This window comes from Pelophylax lessonae, assembly GCF_965119305.1.
Source record: "Pelophylax lessonae genome assembly, chromosome: 5".
Lineage (NCBI taxonomy): Eukaryota > Metazoa > Chordata > Amphibia > Anura > Ranidae > Pelophylax > Pelophylax lessonae.
This window is the reverse complement of record NC_138772.1, coordinates 208256088-208280762: the sequence shown is the minus strand read 5'-3', so window position 1 is coordinate 208280762 and position 24675 is coordinate 208256088. Positions and strand designations below refer to the sequence as shown.

Genomic DNA, 24675 nt, shown 5'->3' with positions numbered 1-24675 from the left:
GTACAAGGTCTCTAACATCCACCAGCTCTGTGATGTCGTCATGTAGGAGTGGAAGAGGACTCCAGTGGCAACCTGTGAAGCTCTGGTGAACTCCATGCCCAAGAAGGTTAAGGCAGTGGTGGAAAATAATGGTGGCCACATAAAATATTGACACTTTGGGTCCAATTAGGACATTTTCACTTAGGGGTGTACTCACTTTTGTTGCCAGCGGTTTAGACATTAATGGCTGTGTAGAGTTATTTTGAGGGGACAGCAAATTTACACTGTTATACAAGCTGTACACTCACTACTACACATTGTAGCAAAGTGTCATTTCTTCAGTGTTGTCACATGAAAAGATATAATAAAATATTTACACAAATGGGAGGGGTGTACTCACTTTTGTGAGATACTGTATATATATATATATATATATATATATATATACTCAGAATTTCTTTCCCCAAGCATTTTCTACACTTATACATGATTGTTTTGGATTGTTGTACTGTTAGGGTAAGCGCAGCTCCTTTTCCCACAAACTCCCAAATATACCTCTACCTTACAGTGATGCGGCGGCTACATTGCTCGCTTATCACTGTCATCTTTTCCCCAGGTTTTCAGCCCTTTGATTGGCCAGTGTGCTGGGAATGCACATGTACATTTAAGAGTAAAATGCAAGGATGCAGGGAAATGTGTATTATTGCAATTAGAGACATAGCATGTCGCTGATTAATCTTTTGGCGGGCATTCTATACCCCAAGTGTTTACCTAGGGTCTTCCATTGGGTGGAAAGGAGGAGCCTATTGACTATGGTGACACTGCAGAATTGGCTTTCATTAGACCTGCCATTATATCTGAAATCAGAGCCACTTCAGATCCAAAGCCAAACTTTTCCCTACACACTGAGTGGTGTAGATCACAGCAGGTTTGCTAACACATTCCTTAATAGAGATGGGGTTAAAAGCAAAATTCACATACTCCTTGATTTAGGGTGTAATATGAAACATGGTTAGTGTGAACAGTTCCCCTCTCCCAAACTAGCCCCCACACTGTAACGGATCAACTGGCACCCCGACGGGTTACTTCCATTGACAGATGCTCCTAGTGCTTCCCAAGGGCTCCAAGCACTCCACCAGACATCATAACCACTGCAGACCCCACAAACCGCCGCAGCTTGGTTGGGGTCTCGCCATTTCCTACCCACCCTGGACCTATGACAAGACTCCAGGTTCCAGTGTGTGAACCTCTCTTTCCCCAGAGAGTGAAGCAGGAACAGGAACAAGCTCTTACAAGAGCTTAGTGATTATCCAAGGGAGTATGAAGAGCATAGCAATCCCTTGTAGCAGATTCCCTAATAGGAGACAGGACTCTAGTTTGAGGGTGAAGAAGAACTCTAGGTTTAATGGTACAGCTGCTCTTTTATACAGTTTTCCCCCACAAGGTTACCGCCCAGGTGGACCTTGTAGGGAACAGGACATGAAATTCACAATCCAATAAAAACAGAGTTTTACACTCAGTCACTCCCGTACAGTGTACACAATCCCTCCCCTATGCCTGATTACATTATCATATGCAGATGAAATCGTATACAGAAATAGAATTAACCTGAACTAATTATCTAGCCGTCTGGACAGAACAATGTGAGGTCATTAACATTTAACAATGGGACAGGCAGGCTTAATACAACACACATTTCATCTCAAAACAGACAATAGGACAAGACTGCCAATGACAGTCTGTCCACCCCCTACATTGAAGTATATGGAATACGCATTATCTCAATACACAAACAATAGGGAAAGTCAGTCTCTGACATTGAAGGACATGGAACAGAAGCCAATGTGATTAGCTCTTTCAATGAACATGTTCAGAATCAAACAGCTGACAAATATTGCTGTCCCACTTGAAGTGATTCAAACTATTAAGTACAGTATCTGTCTTTCACTCCCAGTGACGGTTAATACCGTCACACACACTTACTGATCATTCGCAGCATTCCGTTTCTGATTTTTCTCGTACAAAAATCGTATGAAATCGGTACACATTAAGTGGAAATCGTTCATTCTCTTTCTGTACGAGAAACATTTTGGATCTTGTACCTTCAGAAATTTTCATTCAGAAGGTCGGAATGGGCTGTAGAAAGTTGTGTACACACTATATGAAGATTGTACAAAAGTTCTTTGACAAACATTCTCACCTGATTTTCTTATAGTGTCTACGAGCCTAAATTGTCAGATTTATTAAAAGCACAGCTGTGTGTGCCTCCAACCACACAACTACGCCATTCATTCACAGGGAGTTGTGCGTGAAATAAACTAGAAGTTTTATCTGCTGCCATGGTACAGAAACTGTAGTGGCATCACCACACGTGTAGTCCATTTGTACTACCTCTAGCTCCATAGTTGAAGGTCCATACCTTTGGTATGGACCTGAACTGGAGGAAGAATCCTCAGGAGCCAAAGCATTGAACCTGCAATCTGATAGCTCATCACCCATGGAGGCAAGTAGAGTGGGCACTGGGAGGGTGGGGAGAATGTAGGGCGTTTGTTAACCTTTTTGTTTTGTCTGAAAAGGTGAACTAACCACTAAAGAAATCCTCTGCACTCTGCTCAGTTGCACAGTGCCTGACCATTTAGTGACAAACTCTATTCCAACAAGGAGGATCTATTTAAGCTTGTCCATTTTCCTGCAGCAAGACCTAGATTTTGCAAAATACACCATCAGTGATGCAAGCTATGAAGAGGGGAATCTATGCATGGCATGGATTTAGTCATCATGTCTGCATCATATACAGTACTTAGCAAATGATTCTTTTTATGCCTCCCTGGCAAATCCACCTCGTGTTTTTATTACTGTCATATAGATTTGACATTGAAGTGATAGTGTATAAAAATAGCAGAGGTTACGCAGTCAGTTTAGTTCTAAATTATAGTCCTTTTGCCCTTCAGGGATTTTATTTACTAATTATTCCTTTTGCTGTTATGTCCGGCTTAGACTGTTATGAGGAGTAGAGTGCAGGAAATGTCTTGTCTAGAAGTTGTTTAGGAAATGGATGCATTCATTGTTCATCCTGTTCGGATAATGACACTTGTAGATGACTTATTCTGGGTTTTTGAATGACCTTTGTTCAAATACAGCTACTATGAATGGAAAATACATTTTTTTGAATCATACGTATTTCTCCTGTTAAAATAATTAGTGTGGTTTGTGAATCACAGAACATACGTTACTAATAAAATGTACATGTACATTGCTAAAAAAAAAACAAAAAAACATCTTACCACAAACCCCTACAATATTACACATTAATCAGCCATAACTTTATTACCACTGACTGGTTAAGTAAATAACATGAATTATCTCATTACAATGGCACCTGAAATTCAGTGGCATATAAAAGGCAGCAAGTAAACATGTTATCTCTGAAGTTGATATATTGAAAGCAGAAAAATGGGCATTGCCGTTTGTTGAAAGGCCAGATAAGTTCCTCGACCCCAAACTCGCTTATCCATGTCTTTATGAACCTTGCTTTGTGCACTGGTGTGCAGTCATGTTGGAACAGGAAGGAGCCATCACCAAACTGTTCCCAAAAAGTTGGGAACATGAATTTGTGCAAAATGTCTCAGTATGTTGATGCCTTAAGAATTCCCTTCACTGGAACTAAGGGGCCAAGCCCAACCACTGAAAAACAACACCAAGCAATAATCCCTCCTCCACCAAATGATTTGGACCAGTGCACAAAGCAAGATCCATAAAGACATGGATGAGTGAGTTTGGGGCGGAGGAACTTGACTGGCCTGCACAGAGTCCTGACCTCAACCCGATACAACATCTTTGGATAAAATAGAGTGGAGACTGTGATCCAGGCCTTCTCGTTCACATCTGTCCCTGACCTCACAAATGCGCTTCTGGAAGAATGGTCAAACATTCCCATAGACACACTCCTAAACCTTATGGACAGCCTTCCCAGAAGATTTGAAGCTGTTATAGCTACAAAGGGTGGGCCAACTCAATATTGAATCCTACGGACTAAGACTGGAATTCCACTAAAGTTCATGTGCGTGTAAAGGCAGGCGTCCCAATACTTTTGGTAAGTTAGTGGATTTATACAGTATATACAATGTATAATTATATATATAATTATATATATATATATATATATATAAACGTTCCTTTTAAAGTCCAATTATTCATAAAGTGCTCATATAATTATAATCGTGTCCTTAAAAGTCCAGTTATATATAAAGTGCTCATACATTACAATTCAAAGTGCTTTAGTGCAAAACAGAATCATGTGCTGCAATTCTTTCTATATATATATAAAACCGTTCCTTTTAAAGTCCAATTATTCATAAAGCTCATATATTTATAATCGTGTCCTTAAAAGTCCAGTTATTTATAAAGTGCTCATACAATACAATTCAAAGTGCTCAAGTGCAAATAAAAGTACAGAATCATGTGCTGCAATTCCTTTCTGACGTAAAGTGATTTGTACTCCGTGCAAATTTCACATCAGACACTTCAGTTCTTGTCACCATCTGTGTCCCCACCAGGCCACTCCGATCCACACAGGAGCTGGCATGCATTCCAAAGGGCGGAAGTGGCGCAAAGCTGGAAGTCCCTGCCCTACGCATTTCGTCACACCTGGTGAGTTCGGGAATGAAGGAGTCTTGTGTGAAGTTTTCACATAGCACAAATCACTTTACTTCTGAGAAGAATTGCAGCACAAGATTTTGCACCTTAATTTGCACTAGAGCACTTTGAATTGTATTGTGCGAGCATTTATGAATATTTGGACTTTTAAATGCACAGTTATACATTTATAAGCACTGTATGACTGACTGGACTTTAAAGGCACAGTTATTTATATATATATATACATATACAGTATATATATATATATATATATATATATATATATATATATATATATATATGTATGTGTAAATATATATATATATATATATATATATATATATATATATATATATATATATATACACAGTATATACATATATATAAATATATATATATATACTCAGAATTTTTTTTACAGACGAATTCACGCACTTATACATTATTGTTTTGGATTGTAGTGTTAGGGTAAGGGTAGCACCTTTTCCCACAATTTGCATATGATATTTGTTTTACATAGAAGCATTAGGAAGGAATAAGTGATTCGCTTATTTGTATACTGTTGCGCGGATGACCTTATTGTATAAAATTCGGGAGTTTAATTCCACTTTAACTCTGTGGATATGGACACAGATTACCCAGCACTTATAATCTATTTATAGCCAAAACCTTTTTATTAGGTTTTTGACTTGAATGGGAAATAGTTACATAAATAAATAAACACTAGCCATTGTAAACACCCCTGTCAGTGTTAAATGGTTTGTCTCAACCCTCTAACTGCCACTGTGTCTGGACAGCTTAGTCTATTAAAGAAAGTTGAAAAATAACAGATTTACAGTCAGCATCACCAGGTTAAAATAAATGTAACATACTAAAAAAAAAAAAAAAAAAAAAACGAATGCAGCCCCCACATCTAAGGATTGGTAGGCTGCAATTAAATACATTTTTGCTTTTGTGTTTAATACCACATGAACTCTTTTGCCTCATAGGCAGCAATGAGATAATCACTGAAAGCAGTAGTAAACACTGCTTGGTGAGTTGTATTTACATTTAAGCTTATAAGGCAGCTTACCTGTACATGCAAGAAATATCTATTAAATGTGCACTGTTTAGGAGATATTCACTATTTCTGCAGCCAGTGACGTCACCAGCGCATGCGCACTGCACTCTGAAGGGATGACATAGTGAGTATGCTGTCCCTCCAGAGCACTAATCTGTGGCTGTGACTCCCGTGCACGTGCATGGAAGTAGCGTCTTTGTGGCTTTGCCATTCAAACAGCTGGAGCTCATGAACCTGGAAGGAAGACCAGATGAAGATAGTCGCTGCTGGATGGAGGGCTTCGTTTAAGTCTTTCATAATGTGCTAGTATGTGATGCATACTAGCACATTATGACATTAACTTGCAGGGGACCTGATTTTTTTTTTTGCAGACTTTACTACTACTTTAACAATGAATTGTTGATGTGAATATCTGTTAAGTGATAAGAAATACATATGAGGAGCTGATCATTTACTTTGCAAAATCAAACTGTCCTGTGTATGTTAACATTTAGAAGATCCCCATATGCTAGGAAATTACATGTGTGTAGTTAAAAAAGACACAAATGAATGCAGGGCATAAGGATTTAGTCCTTGTTCACACCACTGTGGCTTTGAAATTGAGCTACTTTGATGCAATTTCAAAGCCGCAGATCAGTGCAATTCAATCCGATTTCACTGGGGCTTGCGTCCTAAACTGAACTTATTTAACAGAAGTCAATGCAAGTGGCAATGAAATCGCAAATCAGTGCAGGAAAAAAGCCAACATTTGCATTGCAAAGCGTGTCTGGGTCCTTAGTCTGCTTAGAAAATGCTACTTATAAAAGTCGCTGTGACTTGAGTCGCAACTATTTGAATGATTCCATCGCCTGCAATGGGGTGCGACTTGTCATGTGATTTTGAACTGTCAAGTCACACGACAAATTGCACTGGTGTAAAGTGGGGCTTAGGGTAAAGAATTGTATAGCGCGTGATCTGGGAAGAGATATATATTATCTTTATTATATTCACATACAGTATAAGTATTGTCAGTATTATTTAATATTATATTAAATGATAAACTATTTTTTCTCTTCCAAAATATACTAGAAAATAGAAAATATTCTCTTACTAGAGCGCACTCGCTATAAAATTCCTTTACCCTTAATCTGTATGTATTACTAATAATAAAAGTTTGGGAAATAAGGAGTTGTGATCTGATCCAATTGTGGCATATACATGTATGCAGTATATACGGTATATATATATATATATACATATATAGTATACAGCATACTATATATATATAGTATACTGTATATAGTTGAACTATACAAGAGAATACCTGTTTTTAGTTTGAGCTCTGCAATCATTAATACGTCATCAAATGTATTTTGAAAAGCAAACAGTGTAAATACCTGAATTTGATCTGGTATTCGTTTTTTGTAGACCCGGTAGAGCAGGGCTGGAGCGAGAGGGGAAGAAGCAGCATAAGGAGCCAATCAGTTCATGTGCTGACAAAAAGCATGCCAACAGAATGGGAATCAGAGTGACTCATCGCTGTGCAGTTTCTCCTTTCTCATTCAATAACAGGCTGGGGTGGGTCCAGTATGACCTTGTCTCAGTGAAAGTGGTTTAAATGATGCTGGGAAATCTGTGACACATTTTCACTATTCCCTGCGAATAAACACTGCTGTGTCACATATTTCAGAAAGCCTGCCTTCTGGACTACAGAGGTGTTGAGAGGAGGAGTTTCAGGAGGTGGGGTCAGTACAGGGATCACTGCTTGCAGTCAGTAAGGTACCATGGGATATGTAGTCCTAAGGCTAGGTTCACATTTATGCAGGTGCAGGAATGCGTGCGGATGTGTTAATTCTCAATGGCACCCCCACACATCTGAAAACTCATCCTGAGTTCAGGTGTGGGAAATCGCATGGTTGAAAAGCGGCTGCGATTTGAAAAAGGGCTCAGGGGCCTTTTTTCTGTATTTCCTGCAGATATATCAGCTCATTCAAATCAGTGGGTTGCTGTGCCTGCACAAACACAGCACATAGAAAACAACATATATGTGAACCTAGACTTGGAGATTGAAAGTATGCAGCAGAGGAGAAGCTGCAAAGCATGCTGTGAATACAGGAGATGGCCAACAGACAAGAAAAACTCACACCAAGAAAGGAGATTTTTCAAGTAAGCCTATTAGATTGTCAAAAATAACTATTGTTTGTATTAATATTACAATAGTATAGAGTATAGGATTGTGTATATGGGATTTTGTGGTTGGGTTTTCTTTACTGTTTTTTGTTTTTTATTGGTTGAGCCAGATGGACTTGTGTTTTTTTTCAATCTGTCTAACTCTGTAACTATGTAACAATGCTGATGTTAGACAATGAAAGTGTATGATGCAACTGTAGATCTCATCTGACATCTCTTATTTCAATTAAAAACTCAGGTCAGCTGTGAACTTTAAGGTCTCTTTCACACAGGCTTTCCGATCAGGTCCGCCTGTCAGTTTTTCAGGGGACCTGATCGGATGCTCCATGTACCTCTATGGAGCGGCGGATGTCAGCGATGACATGTCCGCTGACACCTGATGCTATCAAGTCGGGATTGAGCGGGATTGAGCTAGCAACTAATATACCGGCTCTGTCCTAAGGGCAGATCAGACTGGATGTGATGAATATGAGTTCAATTTGCACTCCCGTGTTTTTTTTTTTTATGTTATCCTTTGTGTGATTGAAACTGGTAGACTGGGTTATGTATCCTCATTTAATCTATCCTTCACCTTTTTTTTACCTCTTTTTTTTTTTTGTTACTGTCATTGTATATGGTGGATATACTGTTGACTTTGTACTTCTTTCTTTAAAATCAATAAAATATTATTGTAAGCAAAAATGCCCCCTTCTCATAACACCTATACCATGGGTGCTTAACCTGTGACCCATCAGCTGTTTCAGAACTACAAGTCCCATCATGCCTTTGGGAGTCATGCTTGTACCTGTAAGCCTTGCAATGCCTTGTGGGACTTGTAGTTGCACAACAGCTGGAGGGCCACAGGTTGAGCACTCATGACCTATACTTACTGAGTTATATAAGGGAGATGTATAAACATACAACAATTCTCCTGCGCTCAAGTGATGTATGATGGAGGGAAAAAAAGGATGTTTCAGGTGGACTTAAACAGGTGTAGCTTGTGGTCTTGTTGCCCCCTCAGGATCTAGGGTATCCGAAACACACTAGAAAACAGCAACAAAGGAGAAGGGCGCATCGACCTAGTGCATTACCACTAAAAGCATTTATTAAGATAAGAGGTATAAATAATACTCACAAAACTAGTGTGGGTATCACACATAACAGCATAATCAACACGAAATCCCAAAGGTAGCCAAGATACTGCGCGGTGCTGGATAGCATGCAGTGAACCGCATGAGTCTGCTCAGGCTAGGTTGACGCGTTTCGAGGGCGAACCCTCTTCTTCAGAGCCAAGAAGTGCTGCACTGGCCCGGGGCTATATGGAGGACTAGCTCCACCCACTTCTATCCTGCCCTACAGGGGGCAATAGGTCAACAGGAGGGGGATAAACGGAGCAACCAATGACACCAGCAGCCTCCCCCAGCCCCCTGCCAGTACCAGATCGTAACAGCAGCACTTGAGAAAAGCAGCTTATGAATGACCCAATTTGAGAAATTCAAATACATAGAATAAAATAAAAAAAAAAAAAAACATAGATAAACACATTGTTTTAAAAAATGTACAAGCATATATAAAAATGTATATTGTTTCTTTCTTACTCACTGAGGACTGAAAATAACACCAAAAAGTCTCCTTTTATAGACCATATACAGTATATAAACATACTGGCCTTCATATCATGCCCCCGTGTAGTCACCAGGCCCCTTCTGCAAAATGCAAGATGTTATCCATATTCAAGTAGAACATGCCACCCACCTCCCCCCCCCCCCTCCTTCTATGTATGGATAACATCTTGCATTTTGCAGAAGGGGCCTGGGGACTACACAGGGGGCATGATTTGAAGGCCAGTATGTTTATATATATATATATATATATATATATATATATATATATATGCACATGCCTCTATATATTCATGAACTTACATGTGTTAAAGCAATAGCATAGTGGTAAATGCTATTAGGACCTGTATGGGTATCCCTTTCAAATTATGTACCAATATGGTCTATAAAATTAGACTATTTAGTGTTTTTTTTTTTTTTTTAGTCCTCAGTGGGTAAGAAAGAAACAATATACATTTTTATATATGCTTGTACATTTTTTTAAAACAATGTGTTTATCTATGTTTTTTATTTTATTTTATTCTATGTATTTGAATTTCTGAAATTCTGTGTTTCCTAAGCTGCTTTTCTCAAGTGCTGCTGTTACGATCTGCTACTGGTGGGGGGGCTGCTGGTGTCATTGGTTGCTCCTTTTATCCCCCTCCTGTTGACCTATTGCCCCCTGTAGGCGGGACAGAAGTGGGTGGGGCTAGTCCTCCATGTAGCCCCTGGCCAGTGCAGCGATTCTTGGCTCTGAGGAAGAGGGTTCACCCTCGAAACGTGTCCGCCTAGCCTGAGCAGACTCATGCGGTTCACTGCATGCTATCCAGCACCGTGCAGTATCTTGGCCACCTTAAAGATTTTGTGTTGGTTATGCTGTTATGTGTGATACCCACACTAGTTTTGTGAGTATTATTTATACCTCTTATCATTTTAAAAAACGCTTTTAGTGGTAATGCACTAGGTCGGTGCGCCCTTCTCCTGTGTTGTTGTTTTCAGATGTATTCTCGGACTGCTCCGGTCCAGTCCTATGATCTCTCCTGTTTCAGCCTGTGTCGTCAGCAGGGGATAGGTGAGAGTGCTTGGAAATGGCTGGTTACCCCTGGGAGTGGTGACATCACCTATAGGCTCTTATGGTCCCTCCTTTCTCCTGCAGAAACCATTGGCTGACACGGGGGACCAGATCACATGACTGGACTGTAGTGGGTTGAAAATAGGTAAGTCTAGATACCTTTCTTACACAGTATTAGCTAATATAGGTGTTAGAAGGCAGAAGGAAGCATCTTTAAGACTAGTAAGTTAAAGCCTCAAATTCTACTTAAACCATTCTGAAATAAAGCTAAGACTAGGGTATTAGAAGAGTATGCTGAATGTTTTCTTTACACCTATCTTTAATGAATAGGACTTAACAAACAAACATACATCAGTGCTGAGAATCCTTTAAAATTCTAAGAAGTGTGATTGTCCAAAATATCTTCAGTCTAAAGAAAGCAAGTCGAAAAGGACAAATAAATAGAGAGCATCTATCAGAGGAGACAACTGCCAGTTGAAAGTCTAATTCTAAAGTTTAAATATTAGGCTGCGCTACTTATTTAAAGCAGAACTAAACCCTCCTATCCAGCCAAGGAACTGCCATTTTAGCCTCTGTTTGATCTGCAGTTGCCATGAGGCTGTACACGTGATCATTTATAACACCAGCCAATTGATGGTTTGCCAGTTTGGTTGGGAGCACAAGCACATGTGACAGTTATCACTGAGGGAATGCTTTGAATGTAACTGTTTTGGGGGGAAACAGGTAATGGGTTTAGCTACACTTTAGAGCTCTTTCACACTGAATCGCTTTTCGAGCGCTTTGGCGCTAAAAAGAAGCACCTGAAAAACTCACGAATCCTATTCCCATTAAAATCAATCAATGCTTTCACACTGGAGTGGTGCGCTGGTGAGCATCTTTGGAGCATGTTTGGAGCACTATAAAAAGCGCCTAAAAAAACGCCCCTCTCCATTGAAATAAATGGGAAGCAAAATGCCTCAAAACCATCTCAAAATGGTTCTTGAAGTAGTTTTTGAGTCACGTGTCCTTAAAAAAAAAAGTGCACCGCTAGTGCCTCAAAAGGGGCTCTTAATGGTTTGTCTTGAGGCAAATAAAAATATAATAGGTAATCTTGATTGTCAGTGAATTAAAGTACAAATGTTACCAATGGAATTTGGAAATGTTCTTACCAATACAGCATACTATTTATTATAGTTACATTTTCACACCGGAAGCCCCTTAATCATGACCTGTATTTTTAAAGCCCACTTTTTTTTTTCATTTTGGTTGGAGTAGGGAATGTTTTTTTTCTGTCTGTGTTCCGTTGAGAACTTTTATTTTCATTTAGGCCCCATGCACACGGGACGTTTTTAACGCTGCTGTAAGCAGCGTCAGGCTTTTTCTTTTTGCAGCCTAAAAACGCCCCTCCATGTTATTCTATGGCCTCATGCACACTCAGACGTTTTTGAGCTGTAAGTGGCTTAGGTGTTTTTAGGCTGCAACAAGAACCCACCACCTGCGCGTTCTGAGGACCAGCGTTACAGCGTTAAAAACGCCTGACGCTGCTAAAAGCTAAATAACTTTGCTATAACGTTGTTTAACGTGCGTTAAGCCACGTTATACGTTTTTTTTTCTTCCATTCAAAATCAATGGTTCCCTATGGGATCCTATTGATTTGAATGGAGGTCGCACCGCAACACCGCAAGTCGGATCCAACTTGCGGGGTGACTTGCGCTGTGGGAATCTTGAGGGGGAACGCCACGCCAAAATGGGAAAAAAACGGCGTGGGGTCCCCCCCAGGGTTCCAAACCAGGCCCTTCGGGTCTGTTATGGAATTTGAGGGTAGCCCCATGCCGAAAAAACGGCGTGGGGTCCCCCCCAAAATCCATACCAGACCCTTAGCCGAGCATGCAGCCCGGCAGGCCAGGAAAGGGGAGGGGACGAGCGAGCGGCCCCACCCCCCCTGGACCACACCAGGCCACATGCCCTCAACATGGGGGGGGTGTTGGTGCTTTGGGGCAGGGGGAGCTCTGCACCCCCCACCTCAAAGCACCTTGCCCCCATGTTGATGAGGACAAGGGCCTCATCCCCACAACCCTGGCCGGTGGTTGTGGGGGTCTGCGGGCAGGGGGCTCATCTGAATCTGGAAGCCCCCTTTAACAAGGGGGCACCCCAGATCCCGGACCCCCTCCCTATGTGAATGGGTATGGGGTACACTGTACCCCTACCCATTCACCCCATAAAAGGCAGTGTATGGAAATAACGACAAGAGACGTTTTGGAAAGTTTATTAAAAATCTTCATCCGACTCTTCTTGTCTTCTCCTCTCCAGGGTCTTCTCCGGGGTCTTCTGCTCTTTTGCTGTCCGCCCTTCTTGTCTTCTCCTCTCCGGGGTCTTCTCCGGGGTCTTCTGCTCTTTTGCTGTCCCCCTCTTCTTGTGTTATTCTCTCCGGGGTCTTCTGCTGTCCCCTCTTCTGCTGTCCTCTCTTCTTTTCTTCTCCTCTCCGGTCTTCTGCTCTTTTGCTGTCGGCTGTCTTCTTCCTCCGGTCCTCCTCCGACGACGTCTCCGCTGATTATGCCTATCTCCGGTCTCTTCAGCTTATTATATAGCCATTAGGGGCGTGGCCCCGATGACGTCATCTGGAGGCCCCGCCCCCTCATGTCACATATGACGTCATCTGTGACATGAGGGGGCGGGGTCTCCAGATGACGTCATCTGGGCCACGCCCCTAATGGCTATATAATAAGCTGAAGAGACCGGAGATAGGCATAATCAGCGGAGAAGTCGTCGGAGGAGGACCGGAGGAAGAAGACAGCCGACAGCAAAAGAGCAGAAGACCGGAGAGGAGAAGAAAAGAAGAGAGGACAGCAGAAGAGGGGACAGCAGAAGACCCCGGAGAGAAGAACACAAGAAGAGGGGGACAGCAAAAGAGCAGAAGACCCCGGAGAGGAGAAGACAAGAAGGGCGGACAGCAAAAGAGCAGAAGACCCCGGAGGAGACCCCGGAGAGGAGAAGACAAGAAGGGCGGACAGCAAAAGAGCAGAAGACCCCAGAGAGGAGAAGACAAGAAGAGTCGGATGAAGATTTTTAATAAACTTTCCAAAACGTCTCTTGTCGTTATTTCCATACACTGCCTTTTATGGGGTGAATGGGTAGGGGTACAGTGTACCCCATACCCATTCACATAGGGAGGGGGTCCGGGATCTGGGGTGCCCCCTTGTTAAAGGGGGCTTCCAGATTCAGATGAGCCCCCTGCCCGCAGACCCCCACAACCACCGGCCAGGGTTGTGGGGATGAGGCCCTTGTCCTCATCAACATGGGGGCAAGGTGCTTTGAGGTGGGGGGTGCAGAGCTCCCCCTGCCCCAAAGCACCAACACCCCCCCCCATGTTGAGGGCATGTGGCCTGGTGTGGTCCAGGGGGGGTGGGGCCGCTCGCTCGTCCCCTCCCCTTTCCTGGCCTGCCGGGCTGCATGCTCGGCTAAGGGTCTGGTATGGATTTTGGGGGGGACCCCACGCCATTTTTTCGGCATGGGGCTACCCTCAAATTCCATAACAGACCCGAAGGGCCTGGTTTGGAACCCTGGGGGGGACCCCACGCCGTTTTTTTCCCATTTTGGCGTGGCGTTCCCCCTCAAGATTCCCACAGCGCAAGTCACCCCGCAAGTCGGATCCGACTTGCGGTGTTGCGGTGCGACCTCCATTCAAATCAATAGGATCCCATAGGGAACCATTGATTTTGAATGGAAGAAAAAAAAATGTATAACGTAGCTTAACGCACGTTAAGCAACGTTATAGCAAAGTTATTCAGCTTTTAGCAGCGTCAGGCGTTTTTAACGCTGTAACGCTGGTCCTCAGAACGCGCAGGTGGTGGGTTCTTGTTGCAGCCTAAAAACGCCTAAGCCACTTACAGCTCAAAAACGTCTGAGTGTGCATGAGGCCATAGAATAACATGGAGGGGCGTTTTTAGGCTGCAAAAAGAAAACGCCTGACGCTGCTTACAGCAGCGTTAAAAACGTCCCGTGTGCATGGGGCCTAAATGAAAATAAAAGTTCTCAACGGAACACAGACAGAAAAAAAACATTCCCTACTCCAACCAAAATGAAAAAAAAAAGTGGGCTTTAAAAATACAGGTCATGATTAAGGGGCTTCCGGTGTGAAAATGTAACTATAATAAATAGTATGCTGTATTGGTAAGAACATTTCCAAATTCCATTGGTAACATTTGTACTTTAATTCACTGACAATCAAGATTACCTATTATATTGGATATATGGATTTTGGGGGGGACCCCACGCCGTTTTTTCGGCATGGGGCTACCCTCAAATTTCATAACAGACCCGAAGGGCCTGGTTTGGAACCCTGGGGGGGGACCCCCACGCCGTTTTTTTCCCATTTTGGCGTGGAGTTCCCCCTCAAGATTCTCACAGCGCAAGTCGCCCCGCAAGTCGGATCCGACTTGCGGTGTTGCGGTGCGACCTCCATTCAAATCAATAGGCTCCCATAGGGAACCATTGATATTGAATGGAAGAAAAAAAAACGCTGCTAAAAGCAACGTGGCAAAACGTGCAATAACGCCAATGGAAAAAGCTACTGAAAGCACGTTTTTACAGCTGCTTTTTCCGGCGTCAGAACTAACTTTGACGTACGTTTTTTCTAACGCCCCGTGTGCATGGGGCCTTACTGTCCCGTAGACACAACAGGAAGTTATAGGAAAGCACTTAGGGAAAATCGACTTAGAAAGTTGTCACTGGAACAAGTGTTGCCATTGGAAGAGCCATTTATGGCAATTTTAGTAACAACTCAAAATATTGGAAAAGGAGTATGAAATGTCGCACTCCAAAGAAACAACCCAAGTATAGAACGAGATAAAAGCGGCTTCAGCCTGACTCCTCCCATGTCACAACCCAATCACATTTTGTCACACCCACATGGCTTAGTCATGGCTATGCCTATGCCCTGTTGGCAAACAAAACATCAGGGGGCGTTGTCTGGGAATAATCAGGCTGAAGTTGTTTTCTTCTCTTTCTATACTTGGGTTGTTCCCTTTGCATATTCATACTCCTCTTTCTGTCTGTGTACATAGAGCCAAGCTCTTTCAAGGCCACCACCCTTAATCACTGTGAGTAACCAGAGAATTACAGAATAACTGCTTGGAACGGCGCCTGAAGTTTACATGGTTCTTGATTACAACTCAAATTTGTGGGTTTCCCCATAATTTTGCTTTACAGAAAGCTCCTGCAGTATTGACTGTGTTAGTTATCATATGCTAAGGTAGTCCTATATTGAGTAGTCCTTGCTTCTACAATACACTGGACTATTAAATACTGTTTAATTCAGAGCATCAGGGTACTTTAAAATTTAATTGCAAGCCCTATTCATAAATAAACTCCAGCAGCTCCAAGGGTTTTTTAAGACCGCTTTCTTCAAATAATATATTTCTAGAAGTCCTCAAATGAAATATAGGGGCGATTTACCAATCTTTTGTTTAATCTTAGCTCATAGACATGTGTTCCCTTCCATCCAGTAAAATAAAGGAGAACTGCACAACTGGGAACAAATAGGGAGAAGCTCTATGCATGATCGACTGCTTGAAGAAAAGCATTAAATTCAGTATACATCTGTCAAGGCAAAAGCTTTTCAAAAGTATTTGTTCGTTAATGCACTGTTTGGGAAAGAAAAATACGTCCTGTAAAGTTTAGGACTTTGGCCTGTAATGCAACCTCTTAAAGACAATCATTTTTGGTCATTACCCCTTTTAGCCATTTCATCCCACTCATCCCCACAACAAACAGCATTGTGGAGGAACAAGTACTCAGAGGAGAGAAACATTTAGTGCCAGTGCTGTTTCAACTCACATTAAAAAAAAAAAGTGCCTCTAACATGGGATCAATAATCAGCAATTTACTCCTAAATTAAAAATTCTGTCTATGAAAAAAGAATCAAGTACTGTCCATGATATTTTATTTTTATTTTTTTTGCACTAACATCCAAATTTTTAGGACAAGTTTTCAGGATGCACTTCCTTCTTAAAGGTGCAAGTATTAGTACAGAAAGTTTTAGCACAATGTTAATAATACAATCTCTAAAAAGGAGAAAACAATTGATAAAATATATAATAAATATTTTGCACATTTAGAATGCTGAATGGCTCCTTTGGATACTGGGTCTTAGAAGGTATTACCTATGACAATGTAGGTATAACAATAGGCAAAACTTTTTTTTTTTTGGTAGAGTAAGGGGGAGGTTATAACCCCTGTAAGGTTTATTTTTGCTTCCCTATTTGTCCCATTGGGGAGATTTCCCTTCACTTCCTGTCCCATAGCTAAAACAGGAAGTGAGAAGAAATCCCTGCAAATTAAGGGAATCTCTTAGGGTCCCCCAGGTTACCAGAACTAGTATTCCCATTGGAAAATTTCCCCTCTATTACTTTTGTGGAGAAAACCCAAAATTTGGGATTTATTTTTCTTTCAATGACAATGGTAAACAGGAAATATAGAGAGATTGAATCTCCATAATGGAGACACAGACAGCAGTAAAAACGAACAGGTGTTTTAATCCATCTCTTTGCTAACCAAAACTATAAAAAAAGGTTTTGCCTTCAGGTATACTTTACTGGAATAATCTGTTGTTTCCTTTTGCCAGTTAAATAATAAAACTAACACCTCATTGGTTGATGAGGGTGTTGTGAAGCCCCGTACACACGCAACGATTATCGGCTGACTGATCGTACGTCTTTTGTCCAGAGTTGTGTTTTGTTGGTTGGAATGTGCCTAGACTGCACATGAATTTTCTCACCCAACAAAATTCTACTTCAGAAGTGATGTCATGTGTTGGGTTGCTTTCTTTGTGTTTTTTCTTCACTGAGCATGCCCAGACTTGCTCATCAGATTTTTCCCTGTCGAAATCTGTACTGACTGCAGGAAAATCGGCCATTGTGTTGATGGCCAACAAAAATTTTATAGTCTGCACACCAGATTTTTTTTTCGGCCGAAAAGTCGGAGTTGGTTGACGGAAGCATCATACTAACAAGCCGAAAATCGGCAGATCGGACGTTGGCCGAAAATTCCCTGCCAATTTTCGTGTGTACGGGGCTTAATTTGCTTTCCTCTTCTGCTTTTTCTCTACATAAGGCCAGCCATACATGGGTTGAATTTGGAAAGAATTTTCTTTCGAAAATCTTATCTAGGAATTTTTTTCCAATTTCGCACCATTAGTGGGCCCGAAGCAACAGTCGATTTTCGTGTGGCCATTGATTTTGAGTGATCAGGCATGTTGGAAATTGTTTTAAAAAACAAATGATTTTCTAATCAATGACGGGGGAATTGTGTGAAAAATATAATCAAAAAAGAAATGCGCATAAGTGCAAGAAAAGCAAATTACCGGAGATAAAAGAAAATTCCTGGCCTTGAAAATTATTTTCATGAGGGGAAATTGAAGACCTGGTTGGTCAAATTTCGAAATCAATGGTGGCACCATTGGATCACAAAACACAACATTTCTGATTTTCAAAAGGAGGTTTGTTCGAAATGTGTATGGCTGGCCTAATGCCTCGTACACACGCAACGATTACCGGCCGACCGATCGTCCGACTTTTGTCCAGAGTGGTGTTTTGTTGGTTGGAATGTGCCTAGACTGCACACGAATTTTCTCGGCCAACAAAAATCTACTTCAGAAGTGATATCCTGTGCTGGTTTACTTTCCGTGTGTTTTTTCTTCTCTGAGCATGCCCAGTCTTGCTAATCAGGTTTTTGTCTGCTGAAATCTGTACTGACTGACGGAAAATCAGCTGTTGTGTTGACGGCCAACAAAAATTTTATAGCATGCACACCAGATTTTTTTCGGTTGTCGGAAGCATCATACTAACAAGCCGAAAATCGGTTGATCGGACTATCGACGCGTGTGTACTTAAGGCCTATTGTTATTTACGAATTAAATAAATGGGAAAATACAGAAATAAAATATTTACTTCGTCTGATGTTGCTCACAAAATCTTCATAAATTTAAATGCAATAAAAGCTGATTCTACTCAACAAATATTCCTTTCAGTACTTGCTCAGTTAATTAGCAGCCATGGCAATTCTAGTCACAAAAATAAAATGATTCATTTCAAAACCGTGTACACATTTTTTTTTTTTTTTTTACAATAATGTGACGAAAGACAGCTAATTCATTTAAATATTCCTCCTCTGCCTTTACGAATATATGTACTGTGAAGACAGTTACAATTTCACACTGGAATAAAGATACATCAGTGTGTGAAATAATGTGACCGATCAGCTGTTTCCTGCTGAAAATTTAAAACACAGAACATGAGTCCTACTGGAAAAGCCAAAGTTTTAAATGAGATCTCTGCAGTAACAACTGCAATCCGGTTATAATCACAGATCAGCGCTGGCCACCTGCTAGGGACGTCCTGAGAAGAATGCCAGAATTACATCCACTAATTGGAGTACTATTAGCCCATGGTCTCAGACCCACCCTGAGTCAGATGATAATAAATGGACACAGATGTCGCCGGGGGGGAAGCTCTCTTTACCCACAAAGTAATAAATTTCGAGATTTTGATCTCTGACAATTCTATAAATTACTTTAGCGACCAACATCTCACTTCACACCCTCACACAACACAATAAAATGAAAGTGCAAATGAGCGTCTGCTTCGAAATGAATGGCTACCCTGGGTAATTGTTTCTTGGATATGTAGTAAGGGAAATCTCACTTGCAGAAACAGGTTCACATACATAGATGCACAATCAGTTAGATTGTTTTTAGAAAACTGCACAAGTTTATGCAAAATAATTGTGTTTCCCTTTAGCATTCAATCAGGTTAGAGAAATGTCTATTTATTAATTGTCTCCAAACTTGACTGGATGCCTGGAACAAACATAGGCACTCAAAACTCACATAAGACTTGTGTCCTGTAGTAAAAACTCCAGCAAATGAGCAAATAATTTGTCAATAGTCTATCACTAAATATGTGTTTACTTCTAATATTCAAATTATAGAAAAATTACCTTTTTTTTAATTCCCCCCTAATCTCACTCTTTTTTTAAAAATAGGCATGGGCCCACAAAGCTTACATTAAACTTGCTCCCTGTTGTAAAATAACTTTTTATTAAAAAATATAAAGACTCCCATTGCTGACCTCTCCTTTTAAAAATGCATGAGTCCCGGTTCACATTTCTGCGAGGCGTGAACGCTACGAATATGCAGCCTGTTCCCGCATCGCATCCACACCCCTGGCAGTTCACACTGCCATATGCGATACGCAGGGGGTGTCAATTTAAAGTTAACGACACACCCAGTTGAGATCGCATATCGCAGTGCGATCTGCAAGTTCGCACACAATCGGATCGCACTAGTGTGAACCACCATGCGATCCGATTCTGCTGCGGATAAAAAAAAGGGTCATGTGCGTGTTTAGTGCGATTGCGGTGCAAATTCCGCCATACAAACTGTATGGCTGAAATTTGCACCACACAGAGATCGCATGTAATTTAGGAGCAGTGCGCTCCGAATTACATGCGATCTCTTGGATCGCACTAATGTGAACCGGCACTTAAATGTTTTAAGTTTGGAATACTCATACCTCATTTTAAGCTACTCTCTCAGTTTTATTACTATCCTACATATGCTACATTTGTTACCTATGTCACACCTGTGTTATACAGTGGGGAGTGCCCCCCTCTCTTTTTGTTTTGTATGTTCTTTGTTATTCTTTCTCTTTTGTAACTACAAATAAATATATTTGTCTCTAAGACCCCATTCAGACAGGGGCGACGCGACTTGCTGGGGTGACCTGTGAAGTCGCGGGGGACAGCGTGCACCGCGACCTCTGCGCGACATGCACGGACTTCATATCATTGAAGTCAATGCAAGTCGCCTCCAGGTCGCCCAAAGTAGTACAGGACCCTTTTTCTAAGTCGGAGCGACTTGTGTCGCTCCTATTAGAACGGGTCCTGTGCTAATCAATGGCAGGCGACCCACCGCGACTTGTCAGGCGACCAAGTCGCCTGACAAGTCGCGCTAGTGTGAATGGGGTCTAAAAATGCATTAAAAAAATGTAAAAAAAAATGAAAAAATGTGTACACCTTGGTAACTGTATTGGAATTCTCTTTAAACAATAATAACCTCCACACCCCTCCCTCTTATATATATATATATATATATATATATATACACACACACATATATATATATATATATATATATATATATATATATATATATATATATTTATTTTTTAATTTATTGACTACTATATTTAATGGAATACTTAAATTCGTATATCCTATTTTTGATCTGAATGACATTATTCCATTATTCTTCCTACTATAGAAATATTTATTAGTCTTGTGGATATATATGTGATATAGTTATTGCTAAATTGTATATCTTTTCCTAATATTAATTTGACCTGTTGTATTCATGGATATCTCAGAAAAAAAAAGATTTTATACAAAAAAAATGCATACCGCATGGCTGTCATATTGACCCTCTGGTTTCAATAATTTGGAGTTGATTTGTTAAAAGAAATGGCTGTTCACTTTGCAAGGAAAGTTGTACATTGCAAGGGAATTTTCCCCAGTGCTTAGTGAAACTCACTTTGCAAAGAATTCCCAATCACATGCAAGGAAAATAAACAGTATTTTTGCTTGCATATGATTGGATAATAGAAGTCACCTCATTCCCTAGGCTCTGGGGAAAATGTCCTTGCAAAAATGCAACTTCCCTTGCAAAGTGAACAGCTTATTTGCCTTAAGTAAATCAGCCCCTTTGAGTCTTCAAATAGTAACCAGTATATAAGGATGTCTGACTCTTCTCTGACTCTTCTCTTTCATGGCCAGCATGCAAATTTTAAGTCTGTGACTCAGAAAGTATTGAAGCTTAGTAGGTCAATTTAACAGCCAGGCAACTAGCACTTTCAAGAGTAGGTCAACCATGGCAACCTTATGATTGCCTCTAACAATAACTCCCCCCTACCCTTTTTTTTTTCTTTTTTTTTTTTTCCAGAAATCTTTTGACTGCTATATTTATAACATACTTAAATGTGAATACTATTTTTGTTCTAGAAGGTATTGTTCTTCCTTATAGATATTTTTTAAGGCCCCTATGGCTATAAATTTGATATAGTTATTGCTAAAAGCTATATTTTCCTGATATTAATTTGACCTGTTGTATTTATGTATATAATAAAGATTTTATAAAAAAAAAAAAAAAATACGCAATTAGGCTTTATATATTTTCCTGATAATAATTTTACCTGTTGTATTCATGTATATCTCAGGAAAAAAAAAAGGATTTTATAAAAAAAAAAAAAATAATAATAAATAATACATACAGCATTGCTGTCACATTGACCCTTTGGTTTAAATAATTTGGAGTGGATTTGCTGAAAGCAATTAGGCTTTACATCTATTATATCCTTTCCTGGCAATATTTTGACCTGTTGTATTCATGTATATCTCAGAAATAAAAAATATGTTATACAAAAAAAATGCATACAGCATGACTTTCACATTGACACATGGCTGTCACATTGACATTTCAATAATTTAGAGTTGATTTGCTGAAAGCTATTAGGCTGTTCGCTTTGCAAGGAAAGTTGCACATTGCAAGGGAATTTTCCCCAGTGCTTAGTGAATCTCACTTTGCAAAGATTACCCAATCACATGCAAGGAAAATACACAGTATTTCTGCTTTCACGTGATTGGATAATAGAAGTCACCTCATTCCCTAGGCTCTGGGGAAAACTCCCTTGCAAAATGCAACTTCTCTTGCAAAGTGAACAGCCTATTTGCCTTAAGTAAATCAGCCCCTTTGAGTCTTTGAATGGTCACCAGTAAATAAGGATGCCTGACTCTTCTCTTTCATGACTAGCATGCAAGTTCCAAGTCTGTGACTCAGAAAGTATTGACGCTTAGTAGGTCAACGTAACAGCCGGGCAACTAGCAATTTCAAGAGTAGGTCAGCCATGGCAGCCCTATGATTGTCTCTGGCAATGAGAAAAAAAATTCCTTCTAACTAGATCTTCATTTTTTTTTTTTTTTTTAGGAAAGCTATTGGGTTTCCAACACAGCTTTAGAGCCTGACCTTGTAAGGTCCCTTTTAAAGATTTGCCTGGGGTTCTGTTCTTATCCATCAAAATGTAACATGTACAGCAACAGAGATGTAGTGGATTGCCTAAAACACACATTAGAAATAGCTCCATAGCTAGTATACTCAATCCTAAGAGCAGATCTGTAGAGATGTCAGCATCATGCAGCTGTCAAAGGCTCTTTGAAGAGCAAGCTTTGGTTCAATGCAGATTTCTGTATCCTTCTCACTGCATGATGTTTGTGCGTGAAAGCCCTCTGCGATTTATGATTTAATAAACAGGAATCAACGATCCAGCCTATATCAGCCAACAGAAAAGAAAGCCCCCTCCACCTTCTAGACAAGGCTGCAATGGTATTTTATTATTCCATGGTAGGCTACAATAGCATGCTGTATAGTGGAGGAGCTGTCCAGTGCTGATCACCATCCATTCACCTAGACTCTGCAATGGATTTCATGGTAGGCTACAATAGCATGCTGTATAGTAGAGGAGCTGTCAAGTTCTGATCTCCATTCACCTCTATAAATTCAATTCTAGACCCTGCAATGGATTAAATGATTTCATGGTAGGCTACAAAAGCATGCTGTATAGTGGAGGAGCTGTCCAGTGCTGATCTCCATTCACCTACAATGGACTTCATTATTTCATGATAGTCTAAAATAGCATGCTGTATAGTAGAGGGGCTGTCCAGTGCTGATCTCCATACACCTAGACCCTGCAATGGATTTCATTATTTCATGGTAGGCTACAATAGCATGCTGCTGTATAGTAGAGGAGCTGTCAAGTGCTGATCTCCATTCACCTCCATAAATTCAATCCTAGACCCTGCAATGGATTTAATTATTTCATGGTAGGTTACAATAGCATGCTGTATAGTAGAGGAGCTGTCCAGTGCTGATCTCCATTCACCTAGTCCTAGACCCTGCAATGGATTTAATTATTTCATGGTAGGCTACAATAGCATGCTGTATAATAGAGGAGCTGTCCAGTGCTGATCTCCAATCACCTCCGTAAATTCAATCCTAGACCCTGCAATGGCACATTTATTGCATACCAGCTAGCACTGACACCCAACATCAAGCATCCCTACCCTGGATTCCCTATACATCAACCACTATCAGACAACTAAAGCCTAGCAAAGGCAGCCTGAGGATCGAGTAGTGTCACATGCTAAGACACAGCTGTCACTAAAAAAAAAAAAAAAGGCTGCACTGAGCTTCTCTTTGTTTAAAGCCCCCATATGGAAGACTTCCCTATGTATAGACAGGCCATTCTGCCAGTAGCAATACAGCTTGTGCTAATGGATACAGCAAACCTATCCTAAGGGGGAGGAGGAGGGAGAGGAGCAGGGGGGGGGGGGGGAGTGTGGATTGGGGGGGCTAAGTCATCTCCTAATCGGTTTATACCATTCAAGCCAAGTCTTCCCATTCTACCTGCAATGGGATGACAGCACCAGGTAGTCAGATCAGATCCGCATTGTGCATTCCATGCCTGATCAGGTAATGCGTTTGCTGGGGGAAAATCACTGCAGATCTTAGAGGATGGGAGAGGATGGTGATCTACAGATCACTAGAAAGTCAAAGACACCAGATCCACACAATGGGGTGGCAGCTACAGGGTTAAAGAAATGAAGGCACAGGGGCCTAACAAAGAGGAAGGTACCTTACCTGTATAATAAGTGTCCGGGCAGAATAAATCATAATCCACTGTGCCAAGCCAAGGGAAGAGGGGGGTTATATCCAGCAGCACGTGTCGGTCATGACTCAGGACGTTGAGCACTGCAGATAGATGACAGCTCCGGAGGATCAGTGGAGATGGGCAGCGATCTTGTCATCCAGTCCATGCACCATATCCCAGCGCAGGCAGCAGATGTGCGCACACACTACTCTACAATGCTGCTTACTGCTGCACTCTCCCCCCCTCCATCCATCCCTCCCTCCCTCCCTGCACTAGACATTCTCAAGGTACCAGGAAAGCTGCAGCCAACCACAAGCTGCCGATCACTGGATGACAGGTCCTCCCTTCCCCCCTCCCACCACTCCTCCTATCACATCCAACCTCAATACACTCTATTCTTCACCATCACTCTACAGAAAACACATGGAATCCTCTCCAGCTCCC

General features: G+C 41.1%; 1 protein-coding gene across 3 annotated transcripts in view; it reads right to left on the bottom strand.

The window, feature by feature from the left end:
- Positions 1 to 24455, bottom strand: part of HECW1 (HECT, C2 and WW domain containing E3 ubiquitin protein ligase 1) — a 504763-nt gene extending 480308 nt beyond the window's left edge. For all 3 annotated transcript variants that reach the window (XM_082259512.1, XM_082259513.1, XM_082259514.1), the window contains exon 1: positions 24222 to 24455. In XM_082259512.1, coding sequence (XP_082115638.1) covers positions 24222 to 24254 — 33 coding nt within the window. In that variant the 5' untranslated portion in view covers positions 24255 to 24455. The remainder of the gene's footprint in view (positions 1 to 24221) is intronic.
- Positions 24456 to 24675: the final 220 nt, after the last annotated feature.